This window comes from Haemaphysalis longicornis, unplaced genomic scaffold, assembly GCF_048455015.1.
Source record: "Haemaphysalis longicornis isolate Haplotype H1 unplaced genomic scaffold, Haemaphysalis longicornis Haplotype H1 scaffold_7, whole genome shotgun sequence".
NCBI classification, from domain to species: domain Eukaryota; kingdom Metazoa; phylum Arthropoda; class Arachnida; order Ixodida; family Ixodidae; genus Haemaphysalis; species Haemaphysalis longicornis.
The window spans coordinates 65867906-65887909 of record NW_027526422.1 but is presented as its reverse complement, the minus strand read 5'-3'; the positions used below and the strand labels follow the sequence as shown (position 1 = coordinate 65887909).

Genomic DNA, 20004 nt, shown 5'->3' with positions numbered 1-20004 from the left:
CTAAACTCTGGGATTATACCATGGGGAGTCGTAGGTCAAACGACAGTTGGTTTAACGTGTCCCCGAATGTTTCCCCTCCTCGGTCATTGTTCGGTATCAATACTCCTGTCACAAGTGTCTCCTGTGCATCTTCTACATGACCTTGTAGTCTTAGGCAAGGCGTTTACCACCCCCCTAGTGAGATGCCTGCAGTCTGAGCACGTGAAGGAACCGTATCAGCCATATTTAGTTTCCTCTTCAGCATAGGAAACGAAGCGTTAGAAGAAGTAAAAGAATGCAACTACTTCGGACAGATGGTTAGAGCTTGATTGATTGATTGTAGGGTTTAACGCGCCGACGCAACGCAGGCGATGAGGCGCGCCGTAGTGGAGGGCTCCGGATTAATTTTGACCACCTGGGGATCTTTAACGTGCGCCGAAATCTCGTACACACGGGCGTTTTTTGCTTTTCGCCCCCATCAGAAAAGCGGCCGCCGCGGCCGGGAATCGAACCCGCGACCTCGTGCTCAGCAGCGCAACGCCTTAGCCACTGAGCCACCGCGGCGGGTTAGAGCTAGCCCTAACCACAAGGGAAATCCGGCGCGGAATAGGTATGGGCTTGGAAGCATTCGGCAAGCACTTCCAACTAATGAAAAGTAAGCTACCTCTGTCGCTCAAAAGAAAAATCTGCAACCAGTGCGTACTGCTGGTGATGACATACGGAGTTGAAACATGACACCTATACCAAACAAGGAGATATAATAGTTCAAATGAAGAAAAGAAATGGACTTAGGCTGGTCCTGTAGGGAGATGAACCGAAAATCAGTGAACAATTAAGAAAACAGAGTGCATACCTAGTGACGGGTCTAGAAGAATGGTGTGGTACCGGGGTCTTAGCGCCCGGCCGCGGCTCCCAAGAAAGACACCGAGTCCCCAGAAACCACACCTTTAGTCAGGTCTGAACCGAACCCGTCCTGAGACGTCCGATCTTCTCCAAGCCCAGGCACGCAGTGCCTCAGTCCCTCGTCTCGCTCCAGCGCGCACACGCTGCGCGTGCCCCGAACTACCTCTTTCACCTTTTCTGCGCGCCGTTCCCACAAATGTGGTACCGGGGTCTTAGCGCCCGGCCGCGGCTCCCAAGAAAGACACTGAGTCCCCAGAAACCACACCTTTAGTCAGGTCTGAACCGAACCCGTCCTGAGACGTCCGATCTTCTCCAAGCCCAGGCACGCACTGCCTCAGTCCCTCGTCTCGCTCCAGCGCGCACACGCTGCGCGTGCCCCGAACTACCTCGTTTTCCTTTTCTGCGCGCCGTTCCCACACTCTCCCCCCCTCCAAAAACAAAGTCAAGACTCGTCGGGCATGTCGATGACGTCGTCGGCCGGGAGAGGGTCGCGGAGGAGGTCCGGGCGGTGGTGAAGCAGCAGGGCAAAGGCAGCAGCGACTGAGTCTTCAGTTCGGGGTCCTGCGGAGGCCGACGCTGCAGCAATGGCGGCAGTCATGCAGTCACGGTGCAGAGCACCTGCCAGGTGCGTGGGCACATGGATTTGCGGCACCCGGCAGTAAGGGCAAAGGCGACGGAGCTCCTCTGCCGTATAGATGGATGGAGGTTCCTGGGGATGTCCATCCGAGAGTAAACGGCCCCGGAAAGGCTCTGGGACATCGGCCGCTGGATCCCCACGTTCAGGACGGGGCTGGAGTTCCCAGGGGAGGCGGGACACCCAGCCAACCGAGCGATCTGCCTCCACGGCCGTCCAAGTGGCCACGGTGCGAAGTGTTGGAGGGCGGTGACGTGGCGCCCGGGGAAGCCAGGGATGGAAACGGGCCTGTGCATACGCAGAATGACCCCATCCCCGAGAGGGCCCAGGAAGATTGCGTGGTGGCGGGGGCATCTACGAGAGCGTGCAGAAGAACATACAAACAAAAAATATTGAAAGGGGACAAAAAAGAGGAAGCCAAGCTAGTACTACGGAACAGGTGAACCCCACAATAACCATAAAGGACTGATCAAGGCTTTACAGAAAAGACAGGTCAAGAATAAACAGAGGAGAAAAAAGAAAATGTGGATAGTAAAAGAAAAAAAAACTAATTCTGTTATTTCGCTAGCGCCCATACGCAACGCTAGGCGAAGGCGTCCTCTGAAAAGAGAAACATGATCAGTCCGCATGGTACCGTTTAAGGTCGGCTATATTAACCGGGCCTGCATGTTCACCTGTCCTGTTGTTGCGTAAAAGATACGTGATGGAAGACAGCTTCTCGCTTACGGTAAAAGGGCCCTCCCATTTAGGAGCTAGCGACGCGGAAAACTTGCGTGAAGCGTCGCTCAGCGGATGAGTGCGCCGGAGAACCATGTCGCCAACCGCAAGCTGAACATCTCGACGACCCCGGTTGTACTGCTCCGCCTGCTGGAGACGAGCAACATCAAGCTGCTCCCGGGCAGCCTGTATCGCGTCACGCAGGCGCTGGCGGACGGCCACAGCATGAGGCGACAGACCAGAACCCGTGTCCGTTTCTGGAAGTGTCCTGTCGAGAGGAAATGGCATCTCCCGACCGTAATTCAGATAAGCCGGCGTAAACCCGGTTGAACGATTCACCGTGGTGCGAGTGGCAAATACAATCTCAGGTAGCTTAGCATCCCAATCCTTGTGTTGCTCCGTATGAGCAATTAGCATCGCCTTGAGATTGCGATTCACACGCTCAGTTATGTTTGCCTGAGGGTGATGGGTGGTCGTACGATTGTGTTTCACACCTACAGCTCGGCAGTTGTCCTCAAACAATTTGCTCGTAAAATACGTAGCATTATCCGTTATGAGCTGTGCGGGGAACCCAAAGCGCGAAAACACTTCCATTAGGCACCTCCATACATTCGGTATATTGACGGTACGTAGCGGGAACAGCTCTACCCACTTCGTGAAATGGTCCGTCACCACAAACAAATAACAATTCCCACGCGGGCTGCGGGGGTAAGGGCCCATGATATCGCAAGCAACGATGTGCCAGGGGCTCTTACTCTCAACAGACTGCATCAATCCGGGCGGGCAACCGACTCGGGGTTTCGCTGTCTGACACACGTGACAGCTCCTGGCGTACCGCAGCACATCCTGCCTCATTCCCGGCCACGTGACAGTCCGACATAACTTCTCCTAAGTTTTGCTGCCAGAGCTGTGTCCAGCCAGAACTGAATCATGAAAGTAACGGATAAAAGCCCTCCGAAGCTTACGCGGTACAACAGCGCGGAATGGGGAATTAGCTTCGTCATCGTTCTGCGGGATATACCGTAGCAGGAGACCGTCTTCCGCCAACACATATGTATCAAACTCAGCGCTGTTGCTGGTGGGAGCTGCGCCCTGTGCCCCGACGTGCTCAATGATCTTACGGCAGAGTCCGTCGGCACGTTGCGCCGCGAGAAGATCTGCCCTGCTCACCAGCGTACCCCAGCGTGCGTCAGCATCCACTTCAGCCACCAGCGCCGGCGCTTCCGCGTCCGAAGATGGCGGCAGGGGCGCGCGCGATAGCGCGTCAGCGACTTGGTTCTGCGAACCCTTCCTGTGCTGGATAGTAAAATCGTAGCGCTGAAGCGCAAGCACCCAGCGCGCAAGAAGACCAGCAGGGTTCTGCAAACGCTGCAGCCACGTTAATGCCATGTGGTCAGTCTGAATGGTGAAAGAGGCACCGTCAAGATACATGTCAAATTTCTTTAGTGCAAACACAATTGCTAGACACTCACGTTCTGTGACCGTGTAATTGCGCTCAGCCGGAGTGAGCGTATGGCTAGCAAATGCGACCGGACGGAGAACGCCCTCAAACTCCTGCATCAGCACTGCGCCCAGTCCATAGTCGCTAGCATCGGTCTGCAACACAAATTGTTTGTTAAGGTCCGGTATCCTTAACGCCGCTGTTGTCGCGATTGCGCGAGACAGTGCTTCAAAAGCTTGCTGTTCAGCCTCTGCCCATTGCCATTTCACGCCTTTCCGTAGTAGCTGGTTCAGCGGACGTGATAGCTCCGCACAATGAGGGATGAAGCTGCGGTAAAAGGCTATCATGCCCAAGAAGCGCTGCAAGCTCTTAACGTCACGCGGGCACGGATACTCTGTAATTGCTTTCAGTTTGGCATCGTTAGGACGAAGCTCTCCCTTGTCCACGACAAAGCCGAGCAATTCAACTTTGCTTGTCGCGAGTTGGACCTTTTTAGGATGGATGGTGAGACCGGCGCGTTTCATGCGGTCAAGCACATCTCTGAGATGCACGAGATGCTCCTCAAAGGTGCGCGAAAAGACGACGACGTCATCCATATAGGCCATCGCGTACTTATAACGTACATCGTCAAGGACGATGTCCATTAATCTTTGAAACGAGCTCGGGGAGTTCTTCAGCCCAAACGGCATGCGCACAAACTCGAAAAGACACCTGTAGCATATGAAGGCGGTTTTAGGAATATCATCAGGGTGCATTTCAATTTGCAAAAAGCCGCGTGAGCAATCTAGAGTGGTAAACACGCGCGCACCACCAAGCGAGGAAATGATGGATTCTACGGCAGGAAAAGGATATGCGTCTCTTACAGTTACGTCGTTGAGACGACGGTAGTCCACGCAGAGACGCACACTGCCGTCTTTTTTTGGCGCCAACACGACTGGAGATGCATGGGCGCTCTGCGACGGCCGCACAACCCCCGTGTTCAGCATCTCGTCAAGGCTGACATCCAGTTTCGCCTTATTCTGGATGCTGAGCGGCCGTGGATTGCAGCTCCAAGGAGGGGCGTCTGCCGTGTCAATGCGATGTTGAAGGACGGTTGTCCGCCCAGGGGCCTCCGTGAACATTTCGGCAAACGGCTCCAGCACATAGGCGAGCTGCTCCCTCTCATAGTCACTGCAAGGACACTCCTCAAGCAACTGCCTGATTCGCTCAGGCAACACCGATTTCGTTGCGACTGTGGCTGACCTTGGCACGGTACAGATATGCGTTGACGCCACAAAAGGTATCAGTTCTGCGTCATTGCCCAATCTGTAACCACCACCCGCCAAGTCAAGCAGGAGGCCCTCGCGAATAATGAAATCCCTGCCCAAAATCATGGGCACCGCCAAACCCGGGCAGTACGTAAAGCGCTGCCGACACCTTCTGCTTGCGTAAGAAATGCGCAAGCGCACAGCACCACGTGCTTGAACAACAGCACCATTGGCCACTTGCAAACGGGTGCTGCATTTGCGCAACTTGACACCACGTGCTCGGCAAAGTTCAAACACTGTATCGCCAATTAGCGACAAACTGCCGCCAGTGTCAATCAAGGCGTCAATGTCCGCTCCAACCACGTAAACAGAAACATGCGGTGCTATGGGCTGTGCCGGCGCTTCAACACTACAAGCAGAGGGTAAAAAACACAAGTTTTCGCCGTTCGTCATATCCGGAGCCCATAGCGATGCTTTGGTGGCCATTAGCATCGCGGGCCGTACTCGTTTCCCTGATGGCTGTTGATATTTTGGCGACGAGCCATCACCTCAGGACACTCCTGACGGAAGTGTCCAGGCTGTCCACATCGGTAACAGCCGCCAGCTTGATTTCCATTGGGCACGTAGCCCCGCGACCCTCCCGTCTCGACGACCGGACGAGAAGGACCTCTGGAGTTCAGAGGATTTCGTTGCCGACCCCCAAGGGAGAGACTCGGGTCGGGGAGCGGTGAGCCTGCCAGTAAAGAGGGCCTGTTTTCCCAACGCAGGAACCCTGGCTCTAACCGCTGCGGGGAGTTCCCGCCGTGGGCTGCACCATCTAGTGGTCTTCCGCGCTCCAACTGCCTGTCGCCAAGGGCAGAAGGACCTCGTGCGCGGGGGGAATTCAAGCCCGCCGCTGTGGACTTCGCTGTGGCGAAGTCTCATAGGTGTCTCTCCATGCGCAAGCTGGCTCAAGTGCCTCTCCTACTGGCGGAGGGGGTACATAACTCAGCTCTGATATCAGAGCGTCCTCGATTGCTCGAGCTGATCGCGCCATCTCCTCCAAACTGGAGTAATCACGACCGTGCAGGAAAGGTCGGAAGCGCGGATGGCAACGCCGCAAGACGTGCTTTACCATTTCCGCGTCAGACGCACCCGGGATAGCTCGCTTGAAGAGCTCCTGGATAGCTCGAATGTATTCGAGCAAGCCCTCGCGCGGGTGCTGCGTACGTGCCTCCAGCTCACGGCGGATGCGGTAGTCGTAGTCGGGAGGCAAGAACTCCTCGCGGAACCGTGCCTCGAAGTCGGCCCAGGACGCGAACGGGGTCTGGAGGCGCCACCAACGACCAGCCGATGCCTCCAGGGCAACCGGCAGGACACGGGTCAACACGAACTCGTCCGAAGCACCCGACGCCGTCTTGTAAACATTGAGATCGCTCAGGAAGTCCGCCACGGATTTGAAGTCGTCATAGCCCGTGAACCGTGGCACTGCGAGGCTCGGGTGGAATGCCGGCACGCGCTGCGGCGCCTCGAGGCTCGTGGGGGGCGCATGCCCGGAACCAGCGGGCCCCACCTGCAAATTCTCCAAGCGATTAACAAGATTCTCGCAGAGGCGTGCGATCGGGCCCAGGGTAGCGACGACCGCCGAGGCATCCGATCCAAAGCCGGCACCGTGAGGGTCGGCCGAGAGGCTCCGTCGAGCAGAAGGCGTGGCTGCACCCCGGCGAGGCCTACGCTCCATGATGGAATCCGGTGCACCACGAAACGAAAAAAAAAGGGCACACAGCGATTACCGCCGCCGCGCTATCAGAAGGGAAATGCCACTGTTTGCGAGAAAAGCGACACAAAAATCTCCATAGAATTACCGGGGAATACCCCAGACACCAGCGACGCGAACAGCGAACGCTCTAGAACAAAGAGGAAGAAGACCACAATGTCTTTCCCGAGAACCAACGGCCGGCCCCACGTTCAGGGCGCCAAATGTGGTACCGTGGTCTTAGCGCCCGGCCGCGGCTCCCAAGAAAGACACCGAGTCCCCAGAAACCACACCTTTAGTCAGGTCTGAACCGAACCCGTCCTGAGACGTCCGATCTTCTCCAAGCCCAGGCACGCACTGCCTCAGTCCCTCGTCTCGCTCCAGCGCGCACACGCTGCGCGTGCCCCGAACTACCTCTTTCTCCTTTTCTGCGCGCCGTTCCCACAATGGGTAGGCCAAAACACGATGGAGGGATGAAACAAGAAGATTCGGTGGCCAACAGTGGACTCGAGCAGCGCAGGACAGGAGCTTTTGGAGGTCTTTTTCGTTCTGTTGGTTACTCACATAGCTATCAAGGTTCCAACAACGATGATCATTCAGGTACACTAAAGTGTTCAAATAAGCGGTCTATGACGGTTAAGTATTGGTTCATTAGTGTCTTCTATATTGGTAGATTAGTGTCGTGAATATCGGTATTCCTATCGGGTCGGCAGTTGTTTATTAAGACAAATGCACATAAGTGGGTGAAGAATGTCTCCGCGGCACTGCGGCATTTGCCGGCACTGCGATTTGGGACGTCATACATTGTGAATGGTTAAACGAGTGGTGAAGCCTGTGTAAGCGTATTTGTGAATAAAAATATTCCGTAAAACCCGTAAATGCAAAGTAAATGTTTGTGATGGAACATTTGCTGCGTACCCTTTTTTTTTACAAAGGAAACAAGTTTATCTAGTAATTTAAAAAAACATGTCGCGGCAAAAAACGATATTTTTTTTTATTCTGAGGTCGGTAAAATATTTCTTTCTTGTACATGCGCACTGAAGTGGAATAGGATAAATCAATATGAATGGTAAAATAAGCGATAGGGTCCATCACCAGCCTATCTACGCCCACTGCAGGGCAAAGGCCTCTCCCATTATTCTCCAATTACCTCGGTCCTGTGCCAACTGTGACCAATTTATCCCCGCAAACTTCTTGATCTCATCTGCCCATCTAACTTTCTGGCGCCCCCTGCAGCGCTTGCCTTCTCTAGGGATCCACTCTGTTACCCTTAATGACCAGCGGTTATCTTGCCTTCGCATTACATGCCCTGCCCACGTCCATTTCTTCTTCCTAATTTCTACTAATATGTCTTTAACACCAGTTTGCTCCCTGACCCACTCGGCTCTCTTCTTGTCCCTTAATGTTACACCTATCATTTTCCGCTCCATTGCCCGCTGAATCGTTTTCAATTTAAGTTGAACCCTCTCAGTGAGCCTCCAAGTTTCTGCCCCGTAGGTGAGTACCGGTAAGATGCAGCTGTCATACACTTTCTTCTTCAGCGACAATGGTAGGCTGCTATTCATTATCTGAGAATGCCTGCCATATGCACCCCACCCCATTCTGATCCTTCTTATTATCTCTGCCTCATGGTTGGGATCTGGGGTCACAACTTGCATGATGAAAGGGTGTCATCATGCAAATGGCGCTCTGGATACAAAAATCTAACACCTCGTGTGTATTCCTTATTGAATGTGACCGTCAGGAACAAGCAGGCGCTTCTGGAGCAACACTAACGTTTTGACTTGAAAATAATTGCTATAACGATATCCTTACATCCCTTACTGCCGTTGCTTTCTTGGAGCAATGTAAACAGGAGCATCAATTCTGTTCACGATGTCGTGCCTTGAAACACGCTGTGTTTGGGATGGTCTCTATGCATTGGTTAGATGGGACAGCGAAAATCGCGTCATAATGACTGCACGCAGCACATTGAAAACTCTCTGCTCTGCCACCGTATAAACATAAAAGGGGCACCCTACCTTTGGGAACCTCAGAAACAAGACGGATAATTAATATTGCCCTAACACGACAGAGGGCGCAGTAAAGAGACCAGCTTAGTAAAGTAGAGGTTAGTAAAAGGTTAAAATGTCGGCGGGAAAATGGCAGAGAAGAGTCTGGGAAGACATACGAACAAATTCAGACTGGCACAAACATTTCATAAAGTACTAGTACCGTATTTACTCGCGTAATTTTTCCAAAATAATAATGCTAATTTAGGGGTGCGTTCATTACGCGCGGGAAATTTTTCGCGCAAGAAAGTTTCAGCGCAGAAAATGCAAGTTGCAGGTCCGAATGCTCACGATAAGTCTCATGAACATAATAAATATAACAAATAAAAACATACTAAAAACTCCACCGACCACCGAATGACCATCGAGTGAGGCAAAATGCAGTGTTTTCATTACAGAACGCGACAGAATTACGGAACGCGCTGAAACGAGTTTGCCGCGAGGTGAGAGCAGGTCGATCAATAAGTGGCTACTGCGGTCACAGTGTGGGACATCAAGACACGGCTGCCGACGCAGTAAGCCGAGCGCGTTTTTTTGTCTTGTGAGTACATTATGTGCATTTAGTGAGAGTTTATTCCGCATCAATAATGAACTCATGCTTGCCGATATCGCTAATATTATCAAGTCCGCGGCAATAACGTAGCCATGTCCGCTATAAAAGAGAAGGAAACTAAGGGAAGCACGACCATCGTCATCTAGACTTGGCATATATATACGACATATGGCTGCGGGAAGTTCGCGGTGCAATCATTGCACGGGAAATAAAAAAGTCGTGTATTGACGAGGAACTTCAGGGATGCTATATCATTACGCGAGTGCGATCATTATGCGAGTCATACGGTAGTAGTAGTAGTAGTAGTAGTATAGTAGAAACTTTTATTTAGCCCGTGACGGGATTAAAAAGGAAAGGGACGAATGAGAAGGTTGTGTCTTCCACTCGTTGTCCGCCCCTCTTTCTCAAAAGGTATTTCTTTTATTTTTGGCGAGGTGATTATACAGTGGTGTTGCGACTGAGGTATGTGTGCAACACTACCCCGTTACAAAGGGAAGCCGCTAAGCATCATCGGCAAACGCTGATGGCGTCATAGTTTCATACTAATATATACTAGAGGGAATTCTGGCGCTGCAATTGCAGGCCGCCGAAAATGGCGCCATTGCAGCTAGCGACGTTTCTTGCCTACTTGGCTTAGCTACCCATATGGCTTCTTTTTGGTCTCAAAGCCAAAATGAGCAAAAAAAGGTACCATTTTTTTCTTGTTCATTCTGCATGAAGCTTCTAAATAATCGAAGACATAAATCGTTCTGGAGATTCAATTTCATAACAGCACAATAAATTTGAAGCACCTTTTAGAGCAATATTGTTCCTTTTTGGCGGCCAGAGCGAACTTTTCAGCCTGTTCTTGTACCATGCCAAAAACAAGTGGAACGAGCCTGCCCGGTACAGGACGGAACGCTTGCAGAAGCGGGGCTCCCCTAGCCAGTGGCGCCAGATTTCCCTGTAGTATATATTAGTATAAAACTCTATGCATGGCATGACTTCATTGTGACATTTATTTATCATTCAAGAACCACTATTGTTCATGCGAAAATACTCGTATACATGAAGACAAATTCGTGAACTAAGTTGAAGGTTCTGCAGGCGTTTCTGTTATTTAGTCCTTGCGGTCCTTGAAGACAAATTACTACTTTGTGTAATTTCAGAGAACTAGGCTTTGGTAACTCATTCGGGTATATTCCGGCCACGAAGAACGTTTAACTCCAAAAAGGCGAGAAAGGTTGACAAATACTCAGATGTCGCTCTAGAGTCACGGTGTATGGGCAGGAGTAATACAACAAGCCAACACCAAAAACAAAGTTGTCGGTGTGTTAACTACACGATAGCGTGCATGTGATACGATCAAACGGAACTGGATGCCCCACTAGAATCGCCCAGTCGCGTTTAAAAGCAAAGCTTTACAACTCCGGTCCGGCTGTTTCGTCGCGGATGCGCAAGTTCACCTTCATTTAACCGCAGAGACACCCCGGTGACACACCCTTTGCAGCGCATCACGTGAGTCGCCAGAGCCGCTTTCGGCGCTGCGCCCCGAAGGCCCCGTTCGACGAAGGCCCCGTTTTCGTGTTCTGCTCAACTGATCAGCTGAGCAGCGGCGGTCGGGGCCGCTCATCTGCTAGGCAGACGACTAACTCCCGCAGCCTCCCGCGCATGTGTCGCTGGGTCGTCTCGGGCTACGTGACTCTTCCTGCGCCCGGCGAAGAGGAACGCCGCGTTCGCCGTGAATGAAAGCGCAGCCAGGCCTTCTTGTGCGAGCGTTGCACGGGGCCAAACGGTTTTGAGCCGTGGTCAGCAATACAACCTACCTACAATACCTACAATACAACCCTACCTGCAAGCTACCTTCAATACACCTACACCTAAACTACAATACACCTACCTACAGTACACCTACACCTACAGGCTACCTACAATGCAAGCAATACAGCTACCTACAATACAAGCAAGACTCAACCAGACTAAACCAAGCGTTTGCTTTGCATATCAAAGGTTAGCTGAGTTTAAACCGCAGTATTTTTTTCGCAGTGGTCTTGTCGGCAGCCATCAATCGCACAAGCAAGATTCTTTGAAGCCGTAGACACGTCGCCGGAAAGTGTCTGGGGATTAGCCACTGGTGAAAGCGCTACTACGCTGCATTTATCGAGGGTATTCATTGCGCCACAATGACCTTGTACCTTCGGCTCGCAAGCAGTATCTTTCTTACCCCTTCGCTTGCGCGGAGCTTCGCCGGTGCTCTACCAGGAGGCGAGGGTGAAACGGCTGCTTCGACTGCGGCGTATTGCCCACCGCCGACTCGGCCGTCGTTGTGCGCGGTTCAGCGCAAGTTATTTGGCAAGGCTTTAACGACTGATATGTGAAAGTGCTGCGCGCACTGGGTTTACAGGCATGGAAATTAGGAAAACACACGATGCACGCGCACCAAAGTGTTGCTTTGCCGGCGCTTGGTTCTCAGTCTCGCAATAAATTCCGCGTCGGTTCAGCTGTCTGCACTGGCCCTTCAGCGCGAGCGAACGGATGAATTCAATCATATAGTAGATATATCTAGACGGCAGTCTACGAAATCTCAAGCAAAGGCGAACTTTCAGAAAACACTGTGCGCATATTTTTTTGCTTTCGCTCATCATAGCTAGGTTTTCAAGTGTTAAACTCGAGCCATTCTTCTAAGGAATATCACATTTCTTTCAATTTTAATATTAGATTGGTATTGTTATCATTGGGACAAAGCAAAACTTGTATTCTGTCTTCTTCGCCCCTTTAAGCTGGGAGCTCGTGTAATATAACATAGAATTACAGCATAAAATATGGGAATTAGAGGGATTATCACCATGACCATACAGGCAAGATGTTTGTAGAAAATGCGAAAATGAGAATGTTTGAGGACGTACTTGTAAATTGATCTTTATGTCTAATGACCTTTGTCTGTTTTTCTCTTCTCCTTCAGGGCGGCTCTGCACCAACTGATAGCGACTAATTTAAAGAAACTGGTCAAGAATTCGTGCAAGGACGTCTCTGGCTGTGTGTTATAGATGTGATGGTGATTTCAAGGCACTGTTCAGGACATTTACATTAATTTGAATGAAGAAATTAGGACGTTCGAATCGCAGGTTGGGGAACTATCAGTATGCACGCGTTTAGGATTGGGAACTTGGGAACCAAGCTAACCATCTAGCTATTGTCCAAGGGAACCTGTGCTTATGCGACTATGTACAGCGACACGCAATAAAAGCCGTAATCTTAATTTCTGTCATGTGTCTCTGGAGCTTCATACATTCTCCCGTTTTATTTTTTGGCCCGTTTTTCTACATTAACCATGCTCTCAGCTCCACACCGATGTTTTTGTAAGAAGCCTTGCTTTACTCTGTGTAGTAAACTCATAAATTATGGCTCCTTTCAAAGAGAGAAATTAGAACTCGCTGTCGGCATTATAGCTTAGAACACGGCATTTAATACGGCTGCAACGGGTTTCGCGATGACAACTTTTGTTTCAGGGAGAGAGAGAGAGAGAGAGAGAGAGAGAGAGAGAGAGAGAGAGAGAGAGAGAGAGAGAGAGAGAGAGAAAAACACTTTATTGGTGAGACACCGGGTTCAGGTTGGGGCGGTGGGGTAAAGCACCCGCTGAACCTGTTTGTTCCATCAGCGTCGTTTACATTGCTGCGACATAAGCGCAGCCAGTAAAGCTTCGACCGCGGAAAAGTCACGTAAATGGCAGGATTTTTTAGCCTTGTTTACATGGGTACCACGGAAGTGCAGTGAGCTAACTGGCACTGCCGCTTGCAAGGATTTTGTTGGTTTATTTGTATCTTTGTATCTAAACGTACACATGTTATAGCGGAAAATAGAGTAAAAAGTTGCACTCAGCTGCTTGACCATACACCACATGCTTTAAAGAGGCAGGGAAACATCGGGGTGGAAACAACAAAAAAAAAGAGCAATACAGAGAAACAGTTTGTGGGGGGTCAATCAAAACCCGTAGCACCGACATATAATAAATTCCAGAGTACAACAAATAGCGCAACAATCAGTGTATTTAACAACGTGAAGAGAAGTATTCATTAAAATGAAATATATGCAACAAAACACTCAGAAAAGCAAGGAACTAATCACAAACATCATATTGTTTCCCAAGAAACAAGTTATACAGCGTAGATGTAGTACACAAGTTAATATCAAAACCAATAAGTACAAGCCCATTCAACAACTTCGGAAGGGGAAACCCAATCATCTGCTAGGTGTAGTTTGTACGTGGGCGAAGAACGTGCCAGTGTTCAGGCGGTCGAGTCACATAGGGCATTTGAGATTAATTTGCACATTAGCTATCAATGAAATGTACTTAAATTCGTGTTTGAGTTCTAGAGTACATGCGTAGGCTAAGCGGTGCTCAAGAAGGTCCTGAAGTTTAGGTAGACAGTTTACTGAAGAGAGCTAAACTGTTTACTAAACAATGCTCCTGCGGCCCGCAGGAGCATCGTTACGTGCATTACAGTAAAGCCCGCTTATATCGAACAGCACGGTAATTGTCAAATAGTTCGATATAGCAAAAATTCGATATGGAAAGTGCAGTAAAAATAATTAACAAGAAATTGCCGAGCGCGCGCACGTGAGCACGGTCCCATGGCGCCGGCCCGGCAGCTAACAACAACAAGAAAAGTACCACTTGTGTGTGCGTGCCTCGCGATGACCGCCCGGCGTCCCCTGCGGATGTTTATGGATCCAAACATACCCACTTAGGGAGATTGACAAAGATTACGGCGATTGCATGGCAGTTAGTAAAATTAAGAAAATTCTGAGCGCTCACGTGCGCGTGCCTCGCGGCGACCGCCCAGCCTTCGGACGTACGTTTGTCAAGCCAAGCATACCCACTTAGGAAGATGGGCCAAGATTAATCCACCGTTCGCCGCAGTCGTGGCAACACTTGCTCGGAACGAGAAAGACAGGTCATAGCGTACGCCACTCCAAGGTGATGACCAATGATGGTCACTTCCAAAAAAAAAAAATGAAAGAAGCCCACTCTTATAGCAACAATGACGGAGTAAAGGTCATTTCGGCAGTGAGGACGAAGGAAATCGGCTGCAATCGTGGACTTAAACCGTCGTGATGGTCCTGAAGGCTCGTGCCGCTTCGCTACCTTCAAGTTTTACGCGTAAGTGTGAGCTTCCTTAATTTTTTATTTGTTAACACAGTACTCCTAGGTTCACTCAGGACGCCGTAGGCAAGAGTGGACAACAAAAAATTCAAAGCGCCTTGTTTAAGACAAAGATAATTAAAACGCGAAGATTTCTGCCATGCAACCAGAGTCAAAGTCAAACTTCGAAATCAAAACTGCTTCAACCGCTTTGGAATGGCGCAATCAGATAGACGTCAGCTTCATAACACGAGGTACCTGGTCTCGATTCCGATCACGTGAAACGTTTTTTTTTCTTTTCTTGATGCGCTTGACGTGCCTCTGTGGAATCTCATTGTGCAAACTGGGCTACATGCAGTGCGTTTTGTTCGTAAAAATTTGGATTTTCGACTTTGAAGACAGTAACTTTCGACCAGAGAAAGCTTTGCGTTTCAACCGTCTTTCACTTGACCCCCACTCATCATCAACGTCAGAGAAGGTTGGATTTCCTGTAGTGGTTTTTAAGGCAACGTTGAAATCAGTGCGGAATGAAAGGCTTTGCTTAAAAAATCGATGCAGCCCGCGGCAGCTGCTTTTCTGGCGGAGGCGAAGAGTGTAAACGGCATTGTGTTGAGATTTCGGCGCACGTTAAAGATCCCCAGGTGATACAAATTAATCCGGAGCCCACCACTAAGGCGCGTCTCATGGCCAGGTGGAGCTTCGACGCGTAAAACGCGCAAAACGTAATCTAAATCGACGCAATAAGTAGAAACGCAGTAGTTATAAACAACTATCCCAGCTACAACTAGCCCGACCAACAGCAAACAAACGAGTAAAATCTTGCTCCTACGAAACAACAATAAAAAACCCACCAATAAACCTACAGTAAAGCAGCACTTTGATGGCAATATTTCACACGATAGGACATCAAATAAGCACGTAAAAAGTACTAAGAAGCCAGCAGCGCCTAAAGAAAATCTTATCAATGACAAAAGAAATTGGCCCTAGCTGTACCTACCAGACAAAAACAAAAAAAAATATGGTTAATCCCTCTTTCATAGGAATGGGTAAAACACGAAAGTGAAATGTGCCTTCACAGCATCAGCTGAATTTTTATTCTGCATCGATATCAACTTGTACATCGCTATTTATACTGCGTCGGTATGACGTCGTCAGACGCATCAACGTTACACGTTGGATTGCAAGCGCCGGAGCACAGCGTAAACCCAATGAAACCACACGCGCTTGCAAACCATGCGAACGAAAGCGAACGGGTTGGCAGTGAATCATTTGGTGAACTCACGGTCCGCTGCAGCGAAAGAGCATGATTTGCGGGGCTGTCTTGTGGGTGTGCTTGGCGAGCGACGACTAGCGCGTCGCTTTGGCAAATGTGCAACGACTGCGTGGCGTTTCTGCTCCGTGGAGTCTACGTCAGACGGTTGCGTTGCAATCAGCTCACGTGGCACCAACTGTCGGCGCTCATTAGCATCGTGATTCACTACTTCGCTTCACCTCTCTTAGGCGGCAGCACCATCTAAATGAAGCAGGTTATAGGGAGGATATATGGCGCGTTTATACAGCTGCCTGCGCTTCAGCTCATAGCGCAGTCGGTAATTTGCCTGGCACCTCCCGTTGCGGCGATGGAGTTCCCGGCTGGAATCCTGGCGCAGCCGCATCCATGAAACCTTTTCTGGCAATGTCATTTCCGTGACGGATATGACCTCAGTCAGATCTTGGTGAATCCCGGCATAAAACTCTTTCGTGTTAAAAAAATGTTGCTGCGGTAAACATGTTCAAAGTCATGGCTACTAAAAAAATAGCATAACTTAGGCTATGGGCCGCAAACTATAGCCTGAACGAGAACTACAACGAGAACGCAGCGAGTGTAAGGGCAGGGGTTGGCGCGTGAGAAGCACGGCAGATGAACGGGCGCTTCCGCGGATTATAGCGCCCTGTTTGAACAGGTGATATTTTACGCATTCCATTGAAGAGGTCGGCCAAAGGTATGCGTCCCACTCACCGCTAAGGCCGCTCTCCCAGCATTACACGCGGAAGCACAAAGCGAGCATGAGCGGAGGCATTCCGACTGCATGCATAGCGCTTCAGCCACGTACAAATGCAGGTGAGCTTAGGGAGGTCCTTGCGGGAGCGAAGCTGCACCTGTGACGGGCAAACGATCGAAGGGTTCCCGTCGCAGCGTGAGACCGGGGGGCCCCTCGGGGTTGACCCTTTGCCCAATACCTTCAGAGTCGCCACGGCGAGAAGAGGTCTAGGTGGCTTTGGAAGAGGCCGCAGAGAAGAGAGAGAGAGAGAGAGGGGGGAGGGGGGGTCGAGAAAATGAAGCTTTCACGGATTCTTCAGCACTACATGCACGTGCGCAATACACGCATTGTGACGGAAACCACCGCTCGGATAACGTAGCGGAGAGAGAGAGAGAGAGAGAGAGAGAGAGAGAGAGAGAGAGACAGAGAGAGAGAGAGAGAGAGAGAGAGAGAGAGAGAGAGAGAGAGAGAGAGAGAGAGAGAGAGAGAGAGAGAGAGAGAGAGAGAGAGAGAGAGAGAGAGAGAGAGAGAGAGAGAGAGAGAGAAACCACTTTCATTAGGAGCATCGATCGGAAGATCATGTGGGAGTGGTTCCCTGTTCACGGGAATCCATTGGTCGTCTTGATTAAGGCTGCCCTCTCGACGAGGATGAGCTGGTCCGGGAGAGACGCGGGGCTAGACAGCAGTGCCTCCCGCTGCTCTTGGGGGTGAGGGGAAGGTAATATTAGGGGTGGCAATCCTGACGTAACTTTACATTCTACAACAATGTGCCTGAGGTTCCCTGGCTGCTGGCAGAATTTGCATCCGGCTGAATATTCGCTTGGGCACATTAGGTTAAGTCGGGTGGGATGAGGATGTGTATTTGATTGAAGAAGTCGTAGTTATTTCCTGATCCTTTGTGGGGCTTGTATGTGGGAGTGGGAACGCTCTCCTACTGAGCTAGTAGTGCTGAGTAATCTCTTGGAATGTAGTGAGTGGGGTAAGCTCTACCGTACTCTCCAGGGCCTGGTGGGTCAGTACGCGGGCCTATTGGTGAGCGAATTCATTGCACTCCACAGAATTTTAGGTTCTTTTACAACTACGGCGAATACAAAATAGAGAGACAGGCTCCCGTACTTAAAAAAAGGTAGTGTCTATTCTCCCGGCAACCGGGAGAATTAGCGTCAGACCTTTCTCACGGCAGTCGCCACTAATTGGCTAAGAACGCTACCCGGAGATTATATGGGATAAATATTTCGTAAAAGCCGCGTTTTCAGCTGCCCTTGTAGCGCTGTGGTATAGTACTTGATTTTAAGCGAGAAGGCTCTGGTTCGAGTCCGGCATTGAGGTGTTTTTTTTTTTTTTTCAGATTTTTTCGGTCATCGTGATTTTATTCATGCTTTTTTTGCTATGATTTTACTATATCAAGAGATCACCGCACAAGACTTATAGATTGGGTTGAATTGCGTTTAACACAGGTTGTGTTTCGTGTCGTTAGGTTGGGTTAGATTAGGTTTGTTGCAGTTTGGCTGGATTTGGGTATGTTATGACGCGTTCGGTTAGGTTACGTTAGTTTCGGTGAGGTTACGTGACGTTAGGAAACGTTGGGAAGTGCTATTATTCAGGAAATTTTAGGCCAGCAAGCTTTTATGGAAACTGCCGTGAGAATTTACCGGAGGTAATTATTACGGCTGCCGTGAGATTAGACGCAGCCTAAAAAAAATTAAAGCCGTTCCACTCAATGTGAAAGCTGTCGGAAGTCCAGAGCAGTGATTCGCCACAATGGGCTGTAGTGCAGTTATCCGCTCACTGTTACCATCCAACGCATTTTAAATTTCCCGCCTTCGCAGTGCTCGTGCGCCCCCTGCCTGAAACTGCGCCAGCGGGAGTTCTGTTCTTTTTGTGCTTGCTTTTCCTCCCGCAGGTGCCGGCTTTGCACTGTCACTTTTTTTCGCCGTCTATCGAAACAATCAACCCAACGAGCGTTCCTAACCAAATGAACGCGGGCACTGCAGGCAATTACGTATATTTTGCCTCAAATGTACCTACAGTTTTCTCATCGCCTCCTGTACAGGAGGCGATGGTTTTTTTAGAGCTAAACAACGGGCAGATGTAGGACAAGCGCCAGCGTTTCACCAGTTTCGAACGCTTTTGACTATTATAAACCGCTTAGGTTTCGAAGCCTTTGGGTTACGCCACGACGACAGCCGCTTCGACGGAACGCCGTGTTAATCTGCTTGGGTCCAGCGAGCGAGCTACGACGACAAGGCGAGCCCCTAAAAAGTGCTCTACAATTTAAAAGAAAACAACAAAACGTAATTGCCTTTGCGGGCCAGCATGTCCCGGACTAAGGACGTCAAATTCGCGGGCGAACGGCTCCGGCATCTTCAGCTTTTCTGATTCATTCTGATCTGATTCACTCGCCTTATCCCTCCGGCGTCGTCGTCGTCGGTGTTTTCCGCCCCTCCGCCATTCTCCTCGCCGCGCCAGCTGTGCTCTACGCCGCTCACCCCCTCTCCTCTCCGATAGCGAACACTCTCTCGCGAGGGGCATTGGCTTGGCTTAGATTGGCTTGGCTTGGCTTGGATTGGATTTGGATTGGATTAGATTAAAGTGGATTGTGTTGGATTGTGTTGCGTCATAGCCGCGGCAGACGCACTGGGGCCGGCGCATGTGCAGTACTTTCTCTTCCGCGGTTTCCTCTCCTTCGGGCGCGCTGCGCATATAACCGGTGTGCCGTTCTCCGGCGAAGCAACATCCACGCTTGGCTCAAACACCTAGAGTCCACGCCGCTTTACAAGTTCGCCAACGTCGTCATCGACTGGGACCGAATAAAGACGATGTCGTGGGGTGAAAAGGAAATGATGTAAGAAAGAAAGGTAAGAAGAGAGATGTGGAAATCAGAGATAGTAAGGAAAACAAGGGGAGTCATCGTGCTTGGACTCCGAAAACTGGCGTAACATCTGCGATGGATTGTGGCTGGGCTGCGGTGTGACGTCGAAAAAAACGGAGCCTATCCACCTTGACTCGCTTTGTAGAACATTCCCCGAAATTCAGGCCCCAAATTTTCTGCTATGGTCCAAGTGGAAAAGTTCTCTGTGGAATAGAAAAGCAGCGTACGACAACGCAATACATGAGGCCATTCTGGACGGCCTTCAAGTAACGGGAACAAGAAATCGCAGAAGTTATCATTTTAGTAAACGCTTCCAGGTGAGGCGTGTTCATTTAAACATGTTTTTATGAACAAACAGAGGGACCACTTGGTGCATGCTGGCATACCAGTGTGTCGCTGGCTTGAAACCGTTCTCTAGAATTCGCAACGATTAGCACCGGCTCGAAATAGCACAACACCATAGTCTTCAAAAAAGTTCCTGGTGGGTGACAAGACAATTCAAGTCGTTCTACACAATCCATAAGTACGCACAATGGTCAACATCCAACCAGGGCAAGGCAGTGAAGGGTTTCCGCCAAGGGCTTCTTGTAATAGTCTTACGCTTGTGTCACTATCTAGCGACGATGAAAATAGTTTGACTTTCCCGCAAGGCATGTGCATTCTTCTGACTTCTTCGCAAAGCAGCTGCTGTTAGGGTGTTTTTTTTGCGCACCACAGAAGCAGTGCTAA

At 50.1% G+C, this 20004-nt stretch overlaps 1 protein-coding gene across 24 annotated transcripts in view; it reads left to right on the top strand.

Annotated features, from left to right (window-relative positions):
• LOC144145839 (uncharacterized) overlaps window positions 1-12482 on the top strand; it is an 80216-nt gene extending 67734 nt beyond the window's left edge. For 8 of the 24 annotated variants that reach the window (XM_077677613.1, XM_077677610.1, XM_077677611.1 and 5 more), the window contains one exon: window positions 12202-12481. In XM_077677613.1, the coding sequence (XP_077533739.1) occupies window positions 12202-12231 (30 nt within the window). In that variant the 3' untranslated portion in view covers window positions 12232-12481. Of the gene's footprint in view, window positions 1-12201 lie in introns of all 24 variants that reach the window. The other 16 variants (XM_077677616.1, XM_077677607.1, XM_077677614.1 and 13 more) reach the window with 5 other exon arrangements.
• Window positions 12483-20004: the final 7522 nt, after the last annotated feature.